Source organism: Lycium barbarum, chromosome 3 (genome assembly GCF_019175385.1).
Source record: "Lycium barbarum isolate Lr01 chromosome 3, ASM1917538v2, whole genome shotgun sequence".
Classification (NCBI taxonomy): domain Eukaryota; kingdom Viridiplantae; phylum Streptophyta; class Magnoliopsida; order Solanales; family Solanaceae; genus Lycium; species Lycium barbarum.
The window spans coordinates 11790997-11812276 of record NC_083339.1 but is presented as its reverse complement, the minus strand read 5'-3'; the positions used below and the strand labels follow the sequence as shown (position 1 = coordinate 11812276).

Here is a 21280-nt window from a genome sequence, read left to right as displayed (position 1 = left end):
TCTGCTATCGTGATGCTTGGCCGAGCCTTCCGAAGTTAGACATATGAAGTTCACTAGCCACTTTTCGACTCGGTCTTTGAAATATAACCATTATCATGAAGTTTCAAATTCTGCAAGTGAAATTCTATGACAATATCTTTAAATTTCACCTGTGAAATCTAACAATCCACAACCATAATTATTTTTCAATTATAAGTGTTGAAAAGTAGCTATGTGTTAATTTTACCCAATACTTAAGGGCTTGTAGCGTTAACCACACAATCAAGAAGCTCAAGTTTCTTCAACATAATCTTCAAGTTTTGCCATGAATTTAAGCATAAATCATTAGAACTTCATTATTTCATTCCCGTGTGCCAAGAGGCAAGAGCGAGGGAATCTTCATCACCACGAGCAACTCACATGTACACTTGTAGCATAGCATTTTCTCCAATTCTTTTTCTCCATCAACACATAAAATGGGTCTTTATCTTTGATAATAGGTTTAAAATAGTCCCTTAAGTATTACTTGAGCAGATTTGGTCCTTTAAGTTTGTCAAGACTGAGCATTTTTGGTGTTCGTCAAATATTTAGCAAACTCTGATTGTTCAATTTATTCGGAATCGTGAAAAGAATTTATAACCAGAAACATCAGAAATTTTCGTTAAAATTTCAAAAACCGCAACATGAAAGTACACCAGACACAAAAAGAAACACAGAAAACAACAAAAATTGTTCCTCAAATAATTACACTATTTTCGTTTTCTATTTTTACAGTTTCGATTAAATTTAATAGTCAAAGTTCGTTAAATATCAAAAGATACCAAAAAAAGCTCACTTTTAACAAACTTAAAGGTCTAAAACTATTCAGGTGATACTTAACGCATTATTTTGAACCTACTATAAAAAATAATGAGCCATTTTTATCATTTTCTCAACTAAATTACCACAAAGTTAAAAGAAAATAAAAATAAAAATAGAAACAGAGCATTAATTACAAACCCTGCCCTTGTGACTTTCCCACTCAATAAGTACCCCTTCACCTTCCTCCCGCTTCTTCATTCAACCTCCCAAAACCCCCTTTCCCATTTCCCTCCTTTCTCTCTCTCTTTCTTTCCTTGTTCACACTAAATACACTTTTCTTCTAAGTGCAGTTTAGTGTGAAAAAAAACAAAAAACAAAATGGCTGTAACAACTACTCTTCTCTTCATTACTATTACTCTTCTATGTTATGTCATTGCTGTCAATGCTAGAATCCCCGGTGTTTACACTGGCGGCCCATGGCAAAGCGCCCATGCCACTTTCTATGGTGGCTCTGACGCCTCCGGCACTATGGGTACGGTATCTCTCTCTATAGTGAATTATCCACACGTTTTTAGTGCGCGTTTGGACATCAAAAATGTGAAATTTGAAAGGGAAAAAAAAAAAAACAGTATTTGGAAAAAGGTTAATAGCACTTTTGGTCTTTTAGTTATTGATAAATTTTAAGCTAAGTGTTTGTGATATCTGACTAAACAAATTTCACGTTCAACTACTTGAAATGTGCACTGTTTCACCATTTAATTAGTAGTGTGTTATGTTAATATTGTATTGTTGTCTATATTTTTGGGTTATATACTTTTAAAAAAAGCCTAAATGTAATATATTTTCTAAATAAAGGGATCAAAAGCACATATTTTAATTAATTGAAAGTTAAATGTTGAGTCATATATTATAAGGATCAAAATAAGAATTTATCCATAATTAAAGGACCTAAAGTGTTATTTTCTCTTGGAAAAAAATTGAAAATTGAAATTGTGTTTGGACATAAATACAACTTGAAAAAATATTGAATTTATGCGAGCTATTTGGAGTGAACATAAACCTGTTTTTAAAGTTTTTTGAATTCCAAATATTCTGGTTGAATTCCGGAAACTTATAACAATTCTATATCCAAACATGAAGTGAAAATTATCCAGGTCCAAACAGACCCTAATTCGGGCAATCTTTTCCACTTTAATTACAGGTGGAGCTTGTGGATATGGAAATCTATACAGCCAAGGGTACGGAGTTAACAATGCAGCATTAAGCACAGCATTATTCAACAATGGGCTAAGTTGTGGAGCATGTTTTGAGTTAAAATGTGTTGATGATGGGGACTGGTGTCTGCCTGGAAATCCTTCAATTTTGGTTACGGCCACCAACTTTTGCCCCCCAAATTTTGCTTTGTCGAGCAACAATGGCGGGTGGTGTAACCCGCCACGTCCCCATTTCGATCTTGCTATGCCGATGTTCTTGAAAATTGGTCAGTATCGTGCTGGAATTGTCCCCGTTAGCTATCGCCGGTGAGTTTCTGATGCACATTCTCATTTTCTTCTTAATGCTGTTTTTAGAGTCGTATTTAGCATCATAGATCCTTCGCTAAATCTAAAATTATGTGTAAAAAGTAGTGAAATTGCAGTATATATGAATCTATAATTTTAAAAATATAATAAATCATGCTAAGAATCTTAAAATTGTACCGCCCTTTGGGTTATTTGTCTTTTTTGCTGGCCTATTTTTTAAAAAAAATTTGGGAATCTTCGCCTAACTCTGTGTGTGTGTGTTTTTTTTTTGGTTTGCACCATATGTGCTACTGTAAAAGCACATTGGTTCTTTCATGAAGGGGTATTTTTGACAGTTTAAAGGCGGGTGTGGGAAAAGATTTCATTTCTGGAGAAAATCCGCCAAGCAGAAATTGCAACCGTTTTCACAATTTTTTACCATACTGTAATTCAATACTGGCCGACTGAGTATGTTGAACTATTTAGAATTAACAGTAATTTGTTCAGTTTCAAGTTGAAATTCGACAATTAGTAGTAAAATAAGATATTTTATTATATTCTTTTTAAAAATTAGAACGGATCAATTTCTTTTTGTGAAATAAACTAAAAAATAAATTTATTTAAATTGGAATGAAGCTTATATGGGGAGCCATTTGGGACACCGACAAAAATTGTAGGTTTGCATTAACTTGCCACCAATATCTCTAACATGTTGATGGTAGTTTTATTATCCCTATAATAATTACTCCCTCCATTCCGTAATAAGTAGTGTTTTAGATTTTTTATCTTATTTTAAAATAAATGATGCGTTATGATTTCAAAAAGAAAATGATCTTATTCTTTTAAAAATAACTTTATTTACGTAATCAAGAATCGGTGAGTAACTATTGTTCAATGTTTTTGGTCCCCTACAAAGAGGTATGTAAATATGAACAATTTAAAATGACGCGTTTTCGTACACCGCGTAAAAGGGATGTTAAAGTTGCAATATTGAGGTGATTTTGAGGGTAACAAGGGAAATGTTTCATTAGAAACTGTAATCCTGGAAATTGGGATTTGTTCCTGCTTCGAATTCAGTAATTCGAAACATGGCTCACATTTTCCCACGCACCTATTTACTGGACCCGCCTTACCCGAAATACCGGTCAGCCTAGTGTCATCGCCAACATTTTTTATTCGAATTTACATTATTTAATTTTGCAGCTATTAGATTATACTCCTATTACTTGCACAGAAAATTTCATTTTCAAACTTTGAGTGAGTTTTTTTGCTTAAGATTGAAAAAATCTCAATCATCCTATGTACCACTTGATTTTAACTTAGTGATTGGACAGAGAACAAGGGTTTTCAGTTTTTGAATTCTGAATTTTAGAAAAGATAGTTTATTAGATAAATTAGTTACTGTTTTTTTTTTTTCTATTTGACTTGCTTTGTTATTACTTTATCTGGGCTTAGTGTCTATTGAAAATAGCCTCTCTATCTCCTAAGGTAGAATAAGGGTTGCGTTCACTCTACCCTCCCCAAATCCACTTGTGCAATTACCCTGTGTAATTTGATTAATTACTTTTACATGTTAAGCCAAAAAATCTAACAAAAGTACATAATTTGGATCAAAAATATTAAATCTACCGAACCCATAACCAGAACTGTAACTTCACCCTTGTCCGTAATATATGAGGATGAACTTAACATAACATGTATATAGATCTTTTTTTTTTCCCCTCCCCATTTTAGGAGGATTTATAGTGTTTCCACACTTCCCCTCCAGTGTGACTCGAACCCAGGACCTACCAGTCGTGAGTGGAGGTGCTTAACCACTGAGTCATCCCTCACTTGTCTACATGTATATAGATCACATTGTTTGTTCAAAACTTTTCGCACATTAGTTTTTTTTTTTTTTTTTTGATGCATCTTAAAAAGAGCGTCACATTTCAGTTCTTAAAAATTAGAAACTAATTTATAATGCATCCTCATTTTTCACAAAAGCTTTCATCTAAACAAATTATTTAATTGTTTTTTTTTTACACAGGGTACCATGCATAAAAAAAGGAGGTATTCGATTCACAATAAACGGTTTCCGTTACTTCAACTTGTTATTAGTAACAAACGTTGCTGGTGCAGGGGACATACAGAAAGTCCTCATTAAAGGAACAAATACACAGTGGATTGCAATGAGTCGTAACTGGGGGCAAAATTGGCAAACCAATTCTCCTCTTGTGGGCCAAGCCTTGTCCATTAGAGTTAAAGCTAGTGATCATCGTAGTGTCACTACTATCAACGTGGCACCATCTAATTGGCAGTTTGGACAAACCTTTGAGGGCAAAAATTTCCGGGTTTAGATCCAAATACATTCACTACCACTGACCCGACCCGACCCGAAAACAGAATTGCTTACAACTTACAAGTTATACCACCAAAAAAAAATTATGATTTTTCCTAGACTTAAGTGTTTTCTCTTTTTTAACGGGAAAGTATTGAAGTCCTAGGGGAATTTAGTATCTTTTTTTTTTTCACTTTTATTAGTATCAACTTTATGGGGAATTGGTTTTTTTCTTTTTACTTTAGTGTCTTTTTACTTTTTTTTTCTTCACTTTTTGTTATGGAGTGGGGTGAAAAAGTTATGGAGGCTGAAGTGGCTGCAAAAGCAAACCCAAAAAAGATTAGGGTAAAAGCATGTAGCCCGCAGCTCTATATTTGCGTGTTATATTAGTTAGTGATGTGTAATGGACATCATGTATTTCCTATGAATGAATACCAAGATATAATATATAGTTTCTGTTTTATATAGATTTTGGTCTTGCTTTGTTCTACTTCATTTCTGATAATGCTGTCTTGTTTTCACTGGGATTGCTTATAAAAAACTGAAATAGAATGTTTATTAGAAGTGGATTCAGAATTTGCACACTAAAAAGGTTCAACTGTTCAAGTTGGGAAATCTTAAATAATTTGTTTGATTTATTGAGTTTGACATATATTATTTGTACTTATTTAGTGAAGTGATAAGAAATAGAATTTAAGCCTAAGTCTTAACTCAATCAAAAGCTAACACAAGATGAGGTGAGGCTTGCCTAAAAATGTATCAAATAACCATCATCAACCGATGTGAGAACTCAATACCCTGACATGCCATTGGATGTCTAATGAGGGAAGATTAACATTGGGTAAATTATGAAATTGGATGAGTTTGACCACGATTCATGATATGAAATAGATCTTAGACTTAACTACCCTAGAACTTGTTCATAACGTGAGATCGCCTAGGTCATGTAAGGAGACTCATCAGCTATATGAAAACTCAATAGTTATTAAAATATATAAGTGTTTGGACCAAAAATATGAACCCAAATAATTTATGTGCTACATCTGCCTATCTTAACACAGTGCAATTTACTAAAATAAGATGATGTCTCTATCTCTAATACTAAATCTTTGTCCCGAATCATACGGAAAAATATATGACCTCCTCGGTAAAAGCGTAACCAAAGAGGTAAATTGATGGCAGTAGTGAAAAAGGTTTAAATAAATGAAGAGCATTATTGACCGACTACAAGAAGAAAAGCAAACTAATTTGGGTAAGTTGCTTTTTCGAGGGAAACTTCAATATTTGGTCAAAGACTTAAAAGTAGGAGTGTTCATGGTCCGGTTTGATTCGTTTTTTTATTAAAATTAAACTAAATCAATTAAGTCAATTTTTTCTAATTTTCAAACCAAACCAAACTATTAAAGTATAAATTCTATCGGTTTCGATTTTGTCGGTTTTATCGGTTTAGTTCGGTTTTTACGGGTTTTTTTGGGATTTTAAGAATGTATTAATACAAAGAACCTTTGAATCAAATGGTAATTAAATACGGCTTTGACAGTGATCCATTCAAATATAAGAATCTTCTTAATTAATTCACTAACTTTATTTAGTTATGGCCTATGGCTATGGGTATAGAAATTATAGCAGCATAACATTTACTTTTCATGATTGTAGTTACCTCCCTATATATAGCCTTTTGATATTACGCAACCCCTCCGAAATTTTTCTTATCTAGATTCATCGTGTTTATGACGCATTGAGAAGAAAGCACAAAAGTGAAAGACAAAGTCATCTACCAAATCTTTTTAAATTCCAATTGTGTCGTTTTCTTCCCTTTAGTTTGTTACGGATAAAATGCTAGCTTATTAATAGTAATTCGTATTGATTTGATTTTTGTTGAGTTTTATTTGAGTTACTAATATCGTTGAGCTATAAAACTTATTAAACCATTCAAAATTCTAATTCCAAGCTTGAAATAATATGTTAAAAGACAAAAAACTATGAAAAAGTTAAAGAAACATTTATAAATTACATTATAAATAAATATTTCTATGTATAAAATATGTTTGAAATTTTATAAATGTAATGTCAGGTTGGTTTGATTCGGTTTGACTTTTTTTAGCTAAAACCAAACCAAACCAATAGTGTTCGGGTTTTTCTTTTTAAAATGAAACCAAGTCAAACCAAACCACTAGTCGGGTTTTTTTCTCGATTTGGTTCGGATTATCGGTTTGGTGCGATTTGTCGGTTTGCTTTGTACACCCCTAGACAAGAGTATCATCCTGAGATGATCACTCATCGCTATTGAGAATCAACTATGCGTCTATATTGAGAATTCAAGTATCATTACGTCATTAGTTCAATTATTTTTGTAATAACTACCCGTAATAATGAATCTGTAAAATGAATACATTTATCATAAAGAGATTCATCATTTATGAAGCAGGGAGCTGAATTGGATTTTAGTATGAAGTAGTATTTAGGAGTTTGATTCAATTCTTGAAATCGAACACATACTATTCGAACAAAATTATACTACAAATTTTGCAAGTATTCTTAATGAATAACTGTTAATGGACCTTGATAGCATGTGAACGTGTACCATTTTCTTATCTTTCAAGTTTATCTGAAAGCACATATTCGCCCTAACAATTAAAACGATAACAAAAACAATGAACAAATGTCACATCATAAGGTGAAAACGTATTTTTGAGGTAAGCAACGTTATCATGATTTTTCTAGCGTTCCATTGCTGATATTCCCTCCTAAATTAGCTAAGTAGGGGCAAGAGTTTGTTTTCTTAAAGCGATACCATTTTTTGTTCTGTTTTTGTTCTATTCCACACTATAACATTCATCTTGGCGTTACATTCCTAAGGATAATATTTCAATTGTACCTTTGTTTGGAAGGATTAAAGCACAAAATGTTGCCACAAAAAGTTGCGATAGTAGATACCCTCATAGGGAAGCACGTTATCACCCAATGCTCATGACGCAGTTGGATTAGTCGAGCCCAAATTAAAGTGGATGCTCAATAACGGATGGGGAACAAAAGAAAAAGCACAAGATTATATGACCAAAAATACCAAGGTCCAAGGGTAAGAACCTAGCTTGCTATGAAAGATCATTTAAGAGATTCTCAGTCTCTTCAGGAAATTAAAGTGATGAGGTCGCATAGCGTCTTGAAACTCAGTGCAAAACGTGATAAGATTTTTTTTTTTTTTGATATAAAATAATGTGATAGGAGATGAAAATATTATTGTTATCCTGTGGAGGGCGGCTAGTATTCCACTTTTACCTATGATTGGATGGACAAAAACACAAAATGTTTAGACAGAAACAAAATATCAAGGGTAATACTCCATTTTGACCAATGTTAGCAAGGATAAAAACGTACAGAAACAAAAAATATGAGGCTGGTAGAAATGCGTTCTACTGACACTCAGAATAGAAAGAAAGCATCGATGCCAATTCTTTTTGCCTTAGATGAAAAAAGAAGATCAAAGCTTAGGTTCTATAAAGATATTTGTCACATTGAAAAAGAAAGAAAAATCTAGAGCTTCTAACTTTTTTTTCAAATAGTTTAAAAATAGGGATAAGTCAAATTGGAATATATATCTTATCTTTCACATCTTTTTAAACCTTTCGGTACGAGAAACGAACGAATTATTTAGAAAAGAAATTACTTAACACCACTTGACACTTAACAATCCCTTAGCTTTTTTTTTTCTTTTTCTTTTTATGGCAGTGAAATTCTACATTTTTTAAAGATTTTTTTAATCAACCAGATGGACATATTTTGGGTTCTATAGATTGATAGCCAAATATATGCAATTCGAGATGAATTATGTATACCCTTTTAACTTTTTGTAATACACTTCTCTTTGTCTTTGGGAATATATCTTCCTATCACATACTTGTTGTTGGAATAAATATAATAACGTCTCAATCCCAAGTTATGTTGAAATTGATTGTAACATTTCTCTATCATAATCAATGTGCTTCGCATGTGTTGTCTTTGAAACAAATGTTGATCCACAATTTAAAGTCAGAAGTTTCAGAGTATCACTCACACATATTGCGTATCATTGTGTTCGGGGAGGTTGGGGGAGTTAAGAGTCAAATTAACTAGATGCGGACGTTAACAACGCAAACCTTGAACGAAAATAACTGAGATAACAAAAGAAAATAGGGAAAAGGCTCAAATATGCCATCCAACTATCAGAAATAGCTCATTTATGCCACTCGTCAATAGTTTGGCTCATTTATGCCATCGAACTATAGGAAGTGGCTCATCTATGCCATCGATTAATAGGGAATGACTCATTTATGCCACTCATCAATAGTTTGACTCATTTATGCCATCGTCTATTATCAAAATGACTCATCCATGCCATATTTCATTAAAGCTGGTTTTACAATACCATATATGACACGTGCCTCCAACTAGATTATCGTTTTGGGTGGGTAAGGTGTATGAGTCGGATTTTTTATTAATTTGATATTTAAAATTGGGCTGGTTTAATTAAACGACATAGACCTCTAATTGGAGGCCACGTGTCATATCTGTATTATAAAATCGGCGTTAATGAAAAATGACATGGATGAGTCATTTCGGTAACAGGCGATGGTATAAATGAGTCAAACTATTGATGAGTGGCATAAATGAGCCATTTCCTATAATTCGATGGCATAAATGAGTCATTTCCTATAGTTCGATGACATAAACGAGCCAAACTATTGACGAGTGGCATAAATGAGTCATTTCCGATAATTGGATGGCATATTTAAGCCTTTTCCGAAAAAAATATATCAAAAGGAACACATAACGTGATTTGGTCAATTGATCTACATTCATATGAGAAAATTTGAACAATCTACTACTAATGTAAAAAGAGTACAAATATATCGAACGAATAATCTCATATCTTTCTGATAGCTAATGATCTAAGGAGCTAGCGTGCAAAAATATTCAAAAGTGTGCACATAAAAAAAGCGATTGAACGGTCTTTTCTCCTAAAGAAAATTACACAGATGGTAAATTTACACTTATGTCTCACAAATTCTCCCTCAATAAATATGATTCTCCAACCATAAAAGATTACACGGTGAGTGATATAAAATGAGAAATAGAAATTCTCAATCTATAGAAGTCCAAATTCTTTTCTTCAAAAAAATTAATTAGCCAAATATAAATATAAAAAATTAGAAAAATAAAAATATCATATTAAATATGTTATTTTTTCTCCGAAAAAATAAAAATATAATAAGAATATTAGGGCAAACATATGGCGAGAAAGGACAGGGTTGGTAGCTTTAATTTTCTCTTTTGTCATATGATTCTTCAAGCAAAAGCAATCCCACAATTAACAATCCTACACCGTCACCAAATTTTTGAAAACTTTTGAACGAGGAGCATCTTTCCTTTCTCCTTTCCAGTGACTTCTTATTTAACTTTTTACCCAAATTGTCACACCTAAAGAAAGATATTTCTGCCAAATCTGATAAAAGACAACAGAGAATCAATACTAAATTTAATTTAAAGATCAAAAAGGTAATACTAGTAGTTTATTTTAAAGAAAACCACTTCATATAGAGCCCGTTTGGATTGACTTATAAGTTGCTTATAAGCTATTTTCAGCTTTTTTGAGTGTTTGACTGGCCAGCTTAAAGTCATTTTGTGCTTAAAATAAGCTTAAAAAAAATAATTGAGTCCATTTGACTTAGCTTATCTAAAGCAGCTTATAAGCCAAAAAAAATAAGTTAGACTACCCCAACTTATTTTTTCAACTTATTTTTTTTAGGCATAAGCCCGCCCAAATAGGCTAATAGTATTACTTGCAAGCTAGAGATTAAAAAGTATTGAAAATTGGATTCAAGCCACCCATGTGGGTCAACTGAATTCATATTCATTTAAATAAATATATAATGAGTTATATATTATTATTTATTAAATAAAATGGGAAAAGGGAGAAGACACAACTTTTGGGAAAAGTCCCTAAAAGTTGTATCCTTTCAGCACAATAAAAAGGATTCTGCAGAAGAAAAAAGAGTAACTTTTTCATCTGCCTCTTTCTCTCAACAAAAGACAAAAAAAAACTCTCTTCTTCTTTGTGGCAAAGAGCTTCTGTAGAAGATTCCTAATTATTCATTAGAGCAATTTCATTCTCTGTAACTCAAGTACGTCATAGATTGTGAATATTTATGGTGTAGTTCGTGTTATTAACATGTGATTACATTATCGACTAGTGAAACAAATATTGGAGAATCCTAGGAAAACTGTGTGTTCTTGTAGATTGTGTATTTTCCGACATTGGTATCAGAGCATAGGTTTTTATTTGTTTCCTAGTCTCGATTCCTTCCATGAAAAACAGTGTTGGAAGATTCCCTATTTACTACAAGTCGAAGTACTTTTTTTTTGGGGGGGGGGGGGGGGGGGTGTTTAGGAACGAAACAACACTTTCTTTGTTCATAGTTTTTTTTAGAGATAAGGGTCAAAAACACACTGTAACTATCACTTTTTTTTTTTAGTTTCATACCTAAACTATCATAAGATTGAGAAAACTAGCTAAACTATCACTATCCAGTTTGCAAAACACACCTAAACTAAATGTGTGAACTCACTCTCCAAAAGGCAAGTAATGCTGAAATTTTCTCAAAAAATTTGTCCACATGGCATAAGTAATGCTATGGTGGCACCTAACATGGAAATTAAAAAATAATATTTTTTTATAAAAAAAATGTATAATTTTTTTAAAAAAAACTGCATTTTTTTTTTTAAAAAAAGTCAGCATTTTTCTAAAAAAAAAAAAACAAATCTGGATATTTTTTAAATCTGAAAAAAAAATTGTAAAAAAATATCAAAAAATTTAGAAAATCGAAAAAAAAAATTTAAAAAAATGGAAAAGTTGGTTTTTTTTAAAAAAGAAAAATATAAGAACTAAATCATTAGTTTTCTTTTTTTTTTTTTAAATAAAATAACTTTTCCATTTTTTAAACTATTTTTTTATTTTCTACTAATTTTTGATATTTTTTACAAAAATTATTATTTTTCAGTTGTTTTTTAAAACAAATAGTTTTTTTTTTTTAATTTCCATATAGGTGTCATTGTGACATTATTTATCCACGTGGACAACACTTGGCAACATTTTTATATAAAATGGAGAGTGTAGATCACATGTCATTCAAGAATAATTTGAGATGTGTTTTGCAAAATAGATAGTGATAGTTTAAGTAGTTTTCTCAACCTTCTGATAATTTAGGTATGAAACTAAAAAAACAGTGATAGTTGAAGTGTGTTTTTGACCCTTATCTTTTTTTTTTTTTAACAGCAAAGTATAAAAGTTGCAGACTTTTTCGGTATGTGCCGTCGTATTTAGTTTCACCGGCTTCAAAGATGATTGCCTCTTTGTTTTTTAATTAAACTGATATAACAGAACGTTATGCCTAATACCTATGAGAATCATAATGCCTTATCAAAAGGTTTTGTGGGTAATCAATGAAAGGCCAACGTGGCTTTACAACTTGTTTTTTTGTTTTGATCATTCTTCTTAAAGTTTGTGTATGCACATGTCAATTCCTTAGCCATATGTGGCTGCCATGTGATGCTTCAAAGTAGAGATGGAATTTAAAGTGATTCCTTCATATCTACAGTGAGCTATTTTCTCTTTAGGAAAAAATAAAAAAAGGGAAAAGGATTGATCCCGCTTGTTTTTTTTTAAAATTGTTCCATGAAATAGGCAGTAATGTTACTAAAATGATTACTCAGCATAAACTTTTTAAGATAAAATTCTACTGTTTGTGGCATTCTGACTGTTGTTTGTGGACGACGGTAGTTTTGGAATTTATTTTTCCACTTGGTGTCTCCAGATTGTGATTTGGAAACAACATTTTTTAACGAATTTCTTCTTGATCGAGTTTCTCATTGGACCAACTCTGTAAATTTAGTGACTGATGTGAAACGTCACTTAAATTAAATTGGAATCAATTTTCAAGTTCTTGATAGTGAATAGAATCAGTATTCCATCAAAGAGAAGAATACAAAATATAATGAAAGAAATTGATAAAACATTTTTTTTTCTTTAACTCTTTATGAATCTCTCTTTTTTTTTTTTTTAATACAAATTACAAAGACAAGATTTTGTATGGAATGGTTATATTGATCATGCTAGAAAGTGTATGGCGTGGAGAATTTTTTAGAAGATTGAAAGGGAAGTAATAGTATTTGACCATTTAGAATGAAAAAAATCCAGTGGATTATTTTTAGCATTATGCATTTAGTGTTTCCAATTCTAGAACTTGCAGACTTAGTGTCTGCTAAATCAGAACCAATATTTAAGAGATGGAACATGCATATATGATGAATTGAGACTTGGAAGAAGCATTGATTTTGAAATTTGAAGTAGAGGTCTTGTTTCCGCACCATAAATCTTCAAAGCCTGTTTGGTTAAGTTAAGATCTAATTTGTTTGGATTAGGTTTCAATCACGCCTACATGGAAATTTTAATGTCACATTCTTGTTGATATATACATATGTGAACATATATTTGTGATGAGCCATTTTTTTTTTTTTTTGTATGCGTTACAAAAGGAAAATTATTAGGTCTTGTACACTTGATTAGTGCAATTGTCTATGTGACATAATTATATTCGTATAAGTATGTGCACTTGTATGAATTTTAAATTTATGTTTATCTGGTCTTGAATTTAAATAATTTAAGATAAGCATTCCTTAAATAATTGATTATGTTAGATTCGTTGAACATTAGAATTTGGATGATGATTGAAAACATAGTGAACTTTCGATTCCGAATCTAATGTGAAATAAATTTTAATATAATTACTTATTGTAAGGATAAGTATGTATATGAACATCAGGCTCTAAAATGTACAAGATGTCTCAACTAGTTTATACTTTATTATTAATATGTCAACTGCTATGAGAATATTAGCCTCTGGGCTTAACATAAGTGAAAAAGCTGAACGTTGACGTAATACCCAGTATGTCCTAAAATAGAACAAACGGCTCTTAAGGCTTTAGGTGTGTCTATAATGCCTCATAATGTATCTTGTTTGTATTTTGACACATACAAAATATGGTGCTAGTTATTCCTATGATGGTTTTAGTATACTGGATATTATTTATAATTCCAGTAAGAATATTTATTTGTGCTTATTTGCGTCAAGTGTTGATGCAAATATACGACATGCTAGACTTGACCTTAGTGGTTAATAATGAAAGAATTGTTTAGCCAAACAAGGTTTACTTGGTGCTATAGATAAAGTACACGTGTCTATTTATTAATATTGTCTAGCTAGAAATAAATATAAAACCATTTGAAAAAGTTAATGCGCCGATGCTCCATTGCAATTTATTCCACCTGACATCAATGATTCAAACAAATGCAATTCCGTTTAAGTAATTGTTATTCCATATGAGTTGTGGAAAGCAAAAACCTGATTTGAGTTTGTGCAACTTTTATTCATAATCCATTTTCCCCACATGGAATTAGTTCCAAGGGGAAGGAAGTTTATCTTTCTAGGATACTCTAAATAGTCTTAAAGGGTTGTGTTGTTCTTAAGTGAACAAAAGTGGCATTATAATTGAATGTGGTTCACTTGATGTTATATTCTAAGTGAATATTTTTTTAAGTAGGGTAAGATGGGTAAAGACTTGTCTCTTTATGAAACTACGGACCGAATTGCTTCCGCTGTATATACCCAAATGGTGCTTGTCCAGCTTATCGAGGACATGACTATAGATAGGAGATTACGGAGGGCACGAATTAGGGTAGAAGGTTAATAAGTAGTTGAGTGTTGTCTTGTTTATCATTTCCTACTAATAGTTGTAGTATTATCCTTATAGGTCCTTGTCTTTTGATTCTTGATACTATTTGTTGTTGCTTGTACTTTGATTATCAAATTATTTTAATTTCTATAGTAGTTCACCATGCCTTTTATACTGCTTTAAATTGCTTGTTTTTGTCGCTAGTACTATTTGAGTGCTTTTTTTTACTATGTTATTTATCATATTATCTTGCTGCTATTACTACTACTACTACTACTACTACTACTACTACTACTACTACTTATTATTATTATTATTATTATTATTATTATTCATCATAATTTCTCATCTCTCTTTGAGTCGGGGGTCTATTGGAAACAGCCTCTCTACCAGTCAAAAAGTTGAGGTAAGGTCTACGTACACTCTACTCTCCCCAGATCCCACCTGGTGGGATTATACTGGCATGTTGTTGTTGTTGTTGTATATACTCAAATGGATTTAGGTGGATTCAATTGGTGATAATGGATATGTTCCTATCCAGAGGAGGATCTAGGATTTGAAGGTGGCGGGTGCCACAATTTTTTTCAATGTACATCTTGTTAGGAACGTGTATTTGAGTCGGGTCCATCTCTTTTTAGTTTATTCGGGTCAACTTAATAGGCTTTTTTTTACTTGCAAATATGAAAATTACATCTCAAAACTCAAAAAACGAACATAATTAGCATCTTAAATAAGGAATCACACTCATTAACACCCATTAACAACAGAAGTAAAATCAACATTTTCACTGAGGAACTTGCATCTCTTATATATATTAAAAAATGAATTTGCACAAGTAAAATAACATCTTCAATAAGGGAATTACACCAATCAAAATAAGAAAAATAATAGAAAAACTCTTCAATATGTAAATACACCCCATAAGTAAATGTAGAATTAGATAAACTACAAGTTCTCAACAATAAATCATAAATTTCATGTTTTTTCTAAGCAGTGCTTACGAAGTTTCCATCACAATTTAAGTAGTAGAGTGATTTAAATTGAATTTAACAATTATAGAATAGCATAAATTTTTATAATACACTCCCTCCGTCCATTTTTCTTTGTCCATTATAATAAAATTATATGTCCACTTTTACTTGTAAGTTATATAGTTTGAAAAACGAAGACATAATTTACCATTTTATACCTATTTTACCCTTATTAGTAAGTACTCCAATTCATTTCTCATTTTATTTATGGCTTATTAAGAGTGTCTCAAGTCAAATATAGACAAGTAAACATGGACGGAGAGAGTAATAAACAAAAGAAATTATTAAAAAAAAATGAATTTTGATCTTAATCCAAAATTCCCATTGAAACCCAAGGTTTTCGATTTAAATACTCACAGATTTGAGATTAAGAGAAATGCTTAATTTAAGGGATTTTGAAGTTTTTATTTGTGTGTTCTCGCTAAAGATCACTGATAACGTCCAAATACACTCCTCAAAGAGAAAGTGTACACGGTCGTATGCAATATATTTACCCAACTATGAGTCGGGGTCGATCCCACAGGGAACAATATGCTAGGCGATTAAGAAAGTAAGGAACTTTCACCAACTAAGCTAAAGCCAAACGATAAATAATATTATGGGTTTTTGAGAAAGATTATGACTAATGCGGAAATGTAAACTAACCTAGAAAGCAAGTAAAACGATCAATGGCCACAAGTATGGATAATAGGAGATTACACTCAAGTAACGATCCAACGTATTTTACGATTTCACAACTAAGAGCGGGTTTATGTTAATAGATAATGGTTTCTACAATCTCATTGAAAGTCTTCCAACCAAATCAATGAATTTCACTTTAAGCTTTTCCAAGCCTTAGAGTGTGATATTAAGCACAATCAATTTAACCTCAAGTAACTATCCTCTTCCGAGCTCAAGTTATTAGATGAGTTTAATGACCCGAATTCTTGTTAATTAATCTTTCCCAACCTAGATTTCCTTTTCCAAGCTCAATCTAAGTAAATGGGTGAGTCCTAGGGTTAGCTAATCCCTTTGGAAACATTCAAGAACGAGATTAATTAAATCAACAAAGACCCACTTCAATAGCAATAAGAATCATTCAATACATAAGCATAACAAGAGTTTCAAACCAAACTTTAATCAAGAATACTTTCATAAACGAGATTCAAGTTATGGAATAGAAAGCTACACACTTAGATATACAATACAAAGCAAGGAATTGAAGAAATGAATTAAAGGTTTAAGAAATACTCAACCAAATCTTCAATTCTTCAACCCCAAAGTGTGGTGTAAAAACTAGTCTCCAAACTTGATGAAAAACTGCCAAAGATAATCTATTACAAACCCTAAAAGAGTATTTATATCATTCCAAAAACGGGAACAAAATTTGGCCAAAAATACCCTCATGCACAACATGCTGTACCACATGTGGTGCCAAAACCGTAGCATGTGGTGACAATTTTCTCTGTCACCACATGCTGCACCACATGCTGCGCCATATGCTATACTCTGCGTGTAGCATATGGTGCCAGAAAGTATGAATTTGTTCTATTTTTGCTCTATTTTGGTCCGTTTTGTTCCGTTTTGCTCCGTTATGCTCTCCGGGCATCTTTTCCTACAAAACAACATAAAAACACAAAAAGTAACAACAAAAGTGCTTAAGGAGTCACAAAAGCTTAAGGAATTAGCGTCGAATATCGCATAATTTCACGACTCATCAATCACAGATAAAATAATAGAAAAGAGGAAAGGCAATATAAATAGAAAATTGGGAGGGCCGAAAAGGGAATTACTGGTACAAAGGAAGTAAAAAGCGCAAAGAAAAACGGGAATCGGAAAATGTTAAAGATATATTCAAACTTGTGTCTACTAGCTGTGGCACCTTTGTCTAATTTACGACTGGGGGTGGCAGGATCAAATATTTAACCTAATTTAAGCAAATTATAACATAAGTATATAAAAAAAATTATTAATCGAGGGGGTGCCATGCCACCCCCACCCCAAAGGGTGGATCCGCCCCTGTTCCTATCACACCAATATACCATCAAAAGATAATCCATTTAACATTGTTGGTCCCAGTGGGAGTAACTAATTGATTGATAATCAGTTTGTCAATCTCAACCTCGACGCATGAGTCGTCCTTGCATTCTCCCTCATCGATTTGAGATTGAAGGGGAAGCTTGTATAGTTACTTCACTTGATGAAAAGAGCTCCATAGTGTAATGTACGCTCCTACATACCCTACTAAGGATTAATAGTTGCAACAATGGAAACTGAAATGGAGTATGTGAAATCAAACCAAGTGGGAGTTGATTGAGATTTTGGATCTTAAAGCTATTGGGAATAAAGGATTCTCAAACTTAAGCATAAGGCTTGAATCGTCATCTATTCTTGATCCATAAAAATTTCTATTTCTAGAGGCCAAATTTCGAGTGGGAGGATGTGCCCTCGTACTCCACTAGACAAAAAATCTGATTATGTTCTTCTTGCTATTGATAATATAAAATCTATTGATATTAAGTGTAATTTTATGTCAGAGACATAGTTGTACATTGAGAAATGAACATGAAGTACATTTATATGCATCACTTGGTAGAAGACCAATTAACAAAACTCAGAGCATTTGTTGCTTATGAAAGATATGATATCGTTGGTTTTGCACAGTGATGATGTCTTTATAAATCCTAATTTATGTGGATCATGTTCGCGTATAAACTGCATTTTGAGGTAAACGTTAGTTGATGCATAAATTATTCATTATTATTGTTTCATATACATAAGATGGGTTTTATGTTTAGAACATAAATTTCAAGTGTAAGTATGTCGGACAGACAATAAGATTGGCCTATTCACACGAGCAATCACCTCTATAGTCTAGGTGACAGACAGAGATGAGACAATTATAAATTAATTATTGTCAGAAATGATAAAAGAGAGCTTGAAGTTTATAATAAGATTGTCATTTATTTTTGTGTTTAATCATATGTGATTAAAATGTGATAGTTTGTCTTAATGCCAGATGTGAGTTCTGATGGATAAAATGTATGAGTAGATTTGTGAACTCAATGTTAGACATGAGTTGTCTGAACTATCATCTGCACAGTATTTTAATTTGACAAAAGACATGCACTCCATGAGGAAGGAGTAAATACTGTGGTACATGATTCATACCACGTATGCATTAGTGACCTATAAGGGCGATACAAGTTTAATCTCTACTTATTATCGTGTGAAGCCTTGAAAATTATGAGTAATTTTCCCTTTGTACCCTCATGACTTTGATCAGTTTTTCAAGATTCAATTTGGTGTTTGCTATATTAGAGTGTTGCCAAAAGATTATGTCGGATACGGTCTGGCGGGGCATTTCTAGAAAAGCATATCGGATTGAGATTAAGAGAATCATGAGATGAGGAAGATCATTAAGTATTGTCACATCAATTGTGTTCATTGACGCGTCCTTTATATTTGTCTTAAAGGCAGGAACATAATGATGAACTCAAATTTAAGACAAAGAGATTGTGAGAGATATGAATGTGATAAATGATCTAGGGTAGTGCATACTTTAATCTACTCCAAGCTCCATTATCGAGATACTAAATATTCCTAACAGATGTCTAGTAATTGGGCTCTCGAAGTATGCACTGGTCACACGATCTATTCGTTATGTTTGAAAGTTACAGAACAGGAATGAGAGTTGACCCACCTTGTGTGAGTCGGAGATGTTGGAAATTGGATTTGGGCCACCCATGAGGGTGAACTGGATTCATATTCATATAAATAAATATATAATGAGTTATATATTATTATTTATTGAATAAAATGGGAAAAGGGAAAAGATACAACTTTTGGGAAAAGCCCCTAAAATTTGTATCCCTTCAGCACAATAAAAAGGATTCTGCAGTAGAAGAAAAAAATAACTTTTTCATCTGCCTCTTTCTCCCAACAAAAGACAAAAAAGAAAAAGAAAAAAACTCCCTTCTTCTTTGTGGCAAAGAACTTCTACGGAAGATTCCTAATTATTCGTTGGAGCAATTTTACTCTCTGTAACTCAGGTACGTCATAGACTGTGAATATTTATGGTGTAGTTCAAGTTATTAACATGTGATTACATTATCGACTGGTGAAACAAATATTGGAGAATCCTGAGAGAACTTTGTGTTCTTGTAGATTGTGTATTTTTCTGACAAGAAGGACCATAAGATAAGGGGTCGTTTAGTTTTATTAAAATTAAGATGTCAAAATTTGAAAAGATATTTAAATATTAAAATTTATATTTAAATTGAAATATTAAATGATTAACACAGATTGTTTTCTTAAAACTTGAATATTTTTTTTTTTCATAATCGAAGTTCATTAAAATAAAATTCAAATAAATAATTTAAATATTATATTCACAAATTATTAGGTTATACAGTGATGGTTTGTGGTGGCTGGCCCATGATATTCGATGGTATTGGGTGACGGCAGTGGTTTTTGTACGGTAGGAGTAATGCGGAGATGTTTGGCAATGATGGTGGTGGTGATCAGTGGCGGAGCCACATTATCAAAGACGGGTTCAGCCGAATCCACAACTTTTTGTTCACACCTTGTATTTGTCTTAAGAAATTTATGCAATATGTATAAATTAGTAATTTAGAACCCAGTAACTTAGAGAGTTTGAATTCGGAACCCACAAATCTCAAATTTTAACTCCCCCTCTAGTGGTGATAGTGACCGATGATGATTAACATTAGTGGTGATGGTTGTAATGGTGAAAGTAGTTGGTGTTAGTCGGGGGCAAACACACCTTATGTCAACTAGTGTCATCTACCACCGCTTCATTGAAAATTACTAATAAATATATATGTATACTAGTGAATTTGTCCACGCGGAGTAGAAAATCTCAATTGATTTTTTACTATCAAAATTTTAAAAATATTTTAAATTATTTACTTAGTCCGCAGATTCATATAGATTGGACTTTAAGTCTTAAATGTGTTTTATTATTGACACTTCATGTTATACTTTTTTCTACCTGTCCATCATCTAAAAGTTTTCTATGGTAAAGAGACACTTAAGTTTTGTGCTATAATCCATATAGGAGTAACTATAATCTTTTTTATTTTTTAACGAGCAGGTTTTTTTTTTTTTTTTTGTTAATTGGTCTCTTTATGTGCATGTGCAGTAAATTTTCAAACATGATTTTCCGGATATATGTATTCAAAAACTTTCTTTTCTAGAGTTGAGTAATGTCATATACCTTTTATAAGAGAAGAACAATCTCTTTTAAACTATAAAGCGTGTTAGCACATAAGGTAGAGAAAGGTAAAGTGAAATCTCATCATACGTGAATGAAGATACTTGTGAGGATGAAATATTAAGATCTCTAACCTCCTTCCGCTGAGATTTAATCAACATATATTTAGTAGGTAATAGCCATTTAGACAATTAATGATAGATTGTTGGGCTCCCCAAATAAAATAGGATATTTAATACCTTTAGTATAAATTACAACTCTTTTTTTTTTTTTTTGCACGGATTTCCCTTCAAAGGCGCTAGTCTTTAATTTTTGCCCCTCAAATTGTTGGTCTTTAAATTTTGCCCTTCGCTTAAAAAAGTGGTCGAACCTCAAGGTTCTGGGTTCGAACCCCCACTTAGTGAAAAATAAAAATTCACAAGGTAAGGCTTTGCGAAAAGTCTACAATTCTGCCTTAAGTAAAAAAAATTGTTGGAGTTCTACAAAAGTTAGTCCTAATTTTGCAATGAAACTCTACCTTGCGATTTTTTTTTTTTTTTGACTGAGCCGGGATTCAAATTCAGAACCTCGAGGTATTTTAAGCGAAGAGAAAAAATTAAAGACCATCCCCGGATAAGGGCAATCGTGGCTCGTTACAAGCCTTGTTAGTTAAGCTAATTCCTACCCA

The 21280-nt window shown here is 32.2% G+C and overlaps 1 protein-coding gene across 1 annotated transcript; it reads left to right on the top strand.

Annotated features, from left to right (window-relative positions):
- Positions 1–1027: 1027 nt before the first annotated feature.
- On the top strand, positions 1028–5066 carry LOC132630366 (expansin-A3-like). Its single transcript, XM_060345948.1, has 3 exons — positions 1028–1312; positions 1982–2300; positions 4309–5066. Exons 1-3 carry the CDS (start codon positions 1159–1161, stop codon positions 4616–4618), a joined length of 783 nt encoding a protein of 260 aa, XP_060201931.1. The 5' UTR covers positions 1028–1158; the 3' UTR covers positions 4619–5066.
- The last annotated feature ends 16214 nt before the right edge of the window (positions 5067–21280 follow it).

Bases quoted from the DNA above. Each gene is read 5' to 3' on its own strand.
- LOC132630366 (XM_060345948.1), top strand. From the start codon at position 1,159: ATGGCTGTAACAACTACTCTTCTCTTCATTACTATTACTCTTCTATGT. The intron at 1,313-1,981 runs GTACGGTATCTC...CTTTAATTACAG, and splicing joins TGACGCCTCCGGCACTATGG to GTGGAGCTTGTGGATATGGA. The intron at 2,301-4,308 runs GTGAGTTTCTGA...TTTTTTACACAG, and splicing joins GTCCCCGTTAGCTATCGCCG to GGTACCATGCATAAAAAAAG.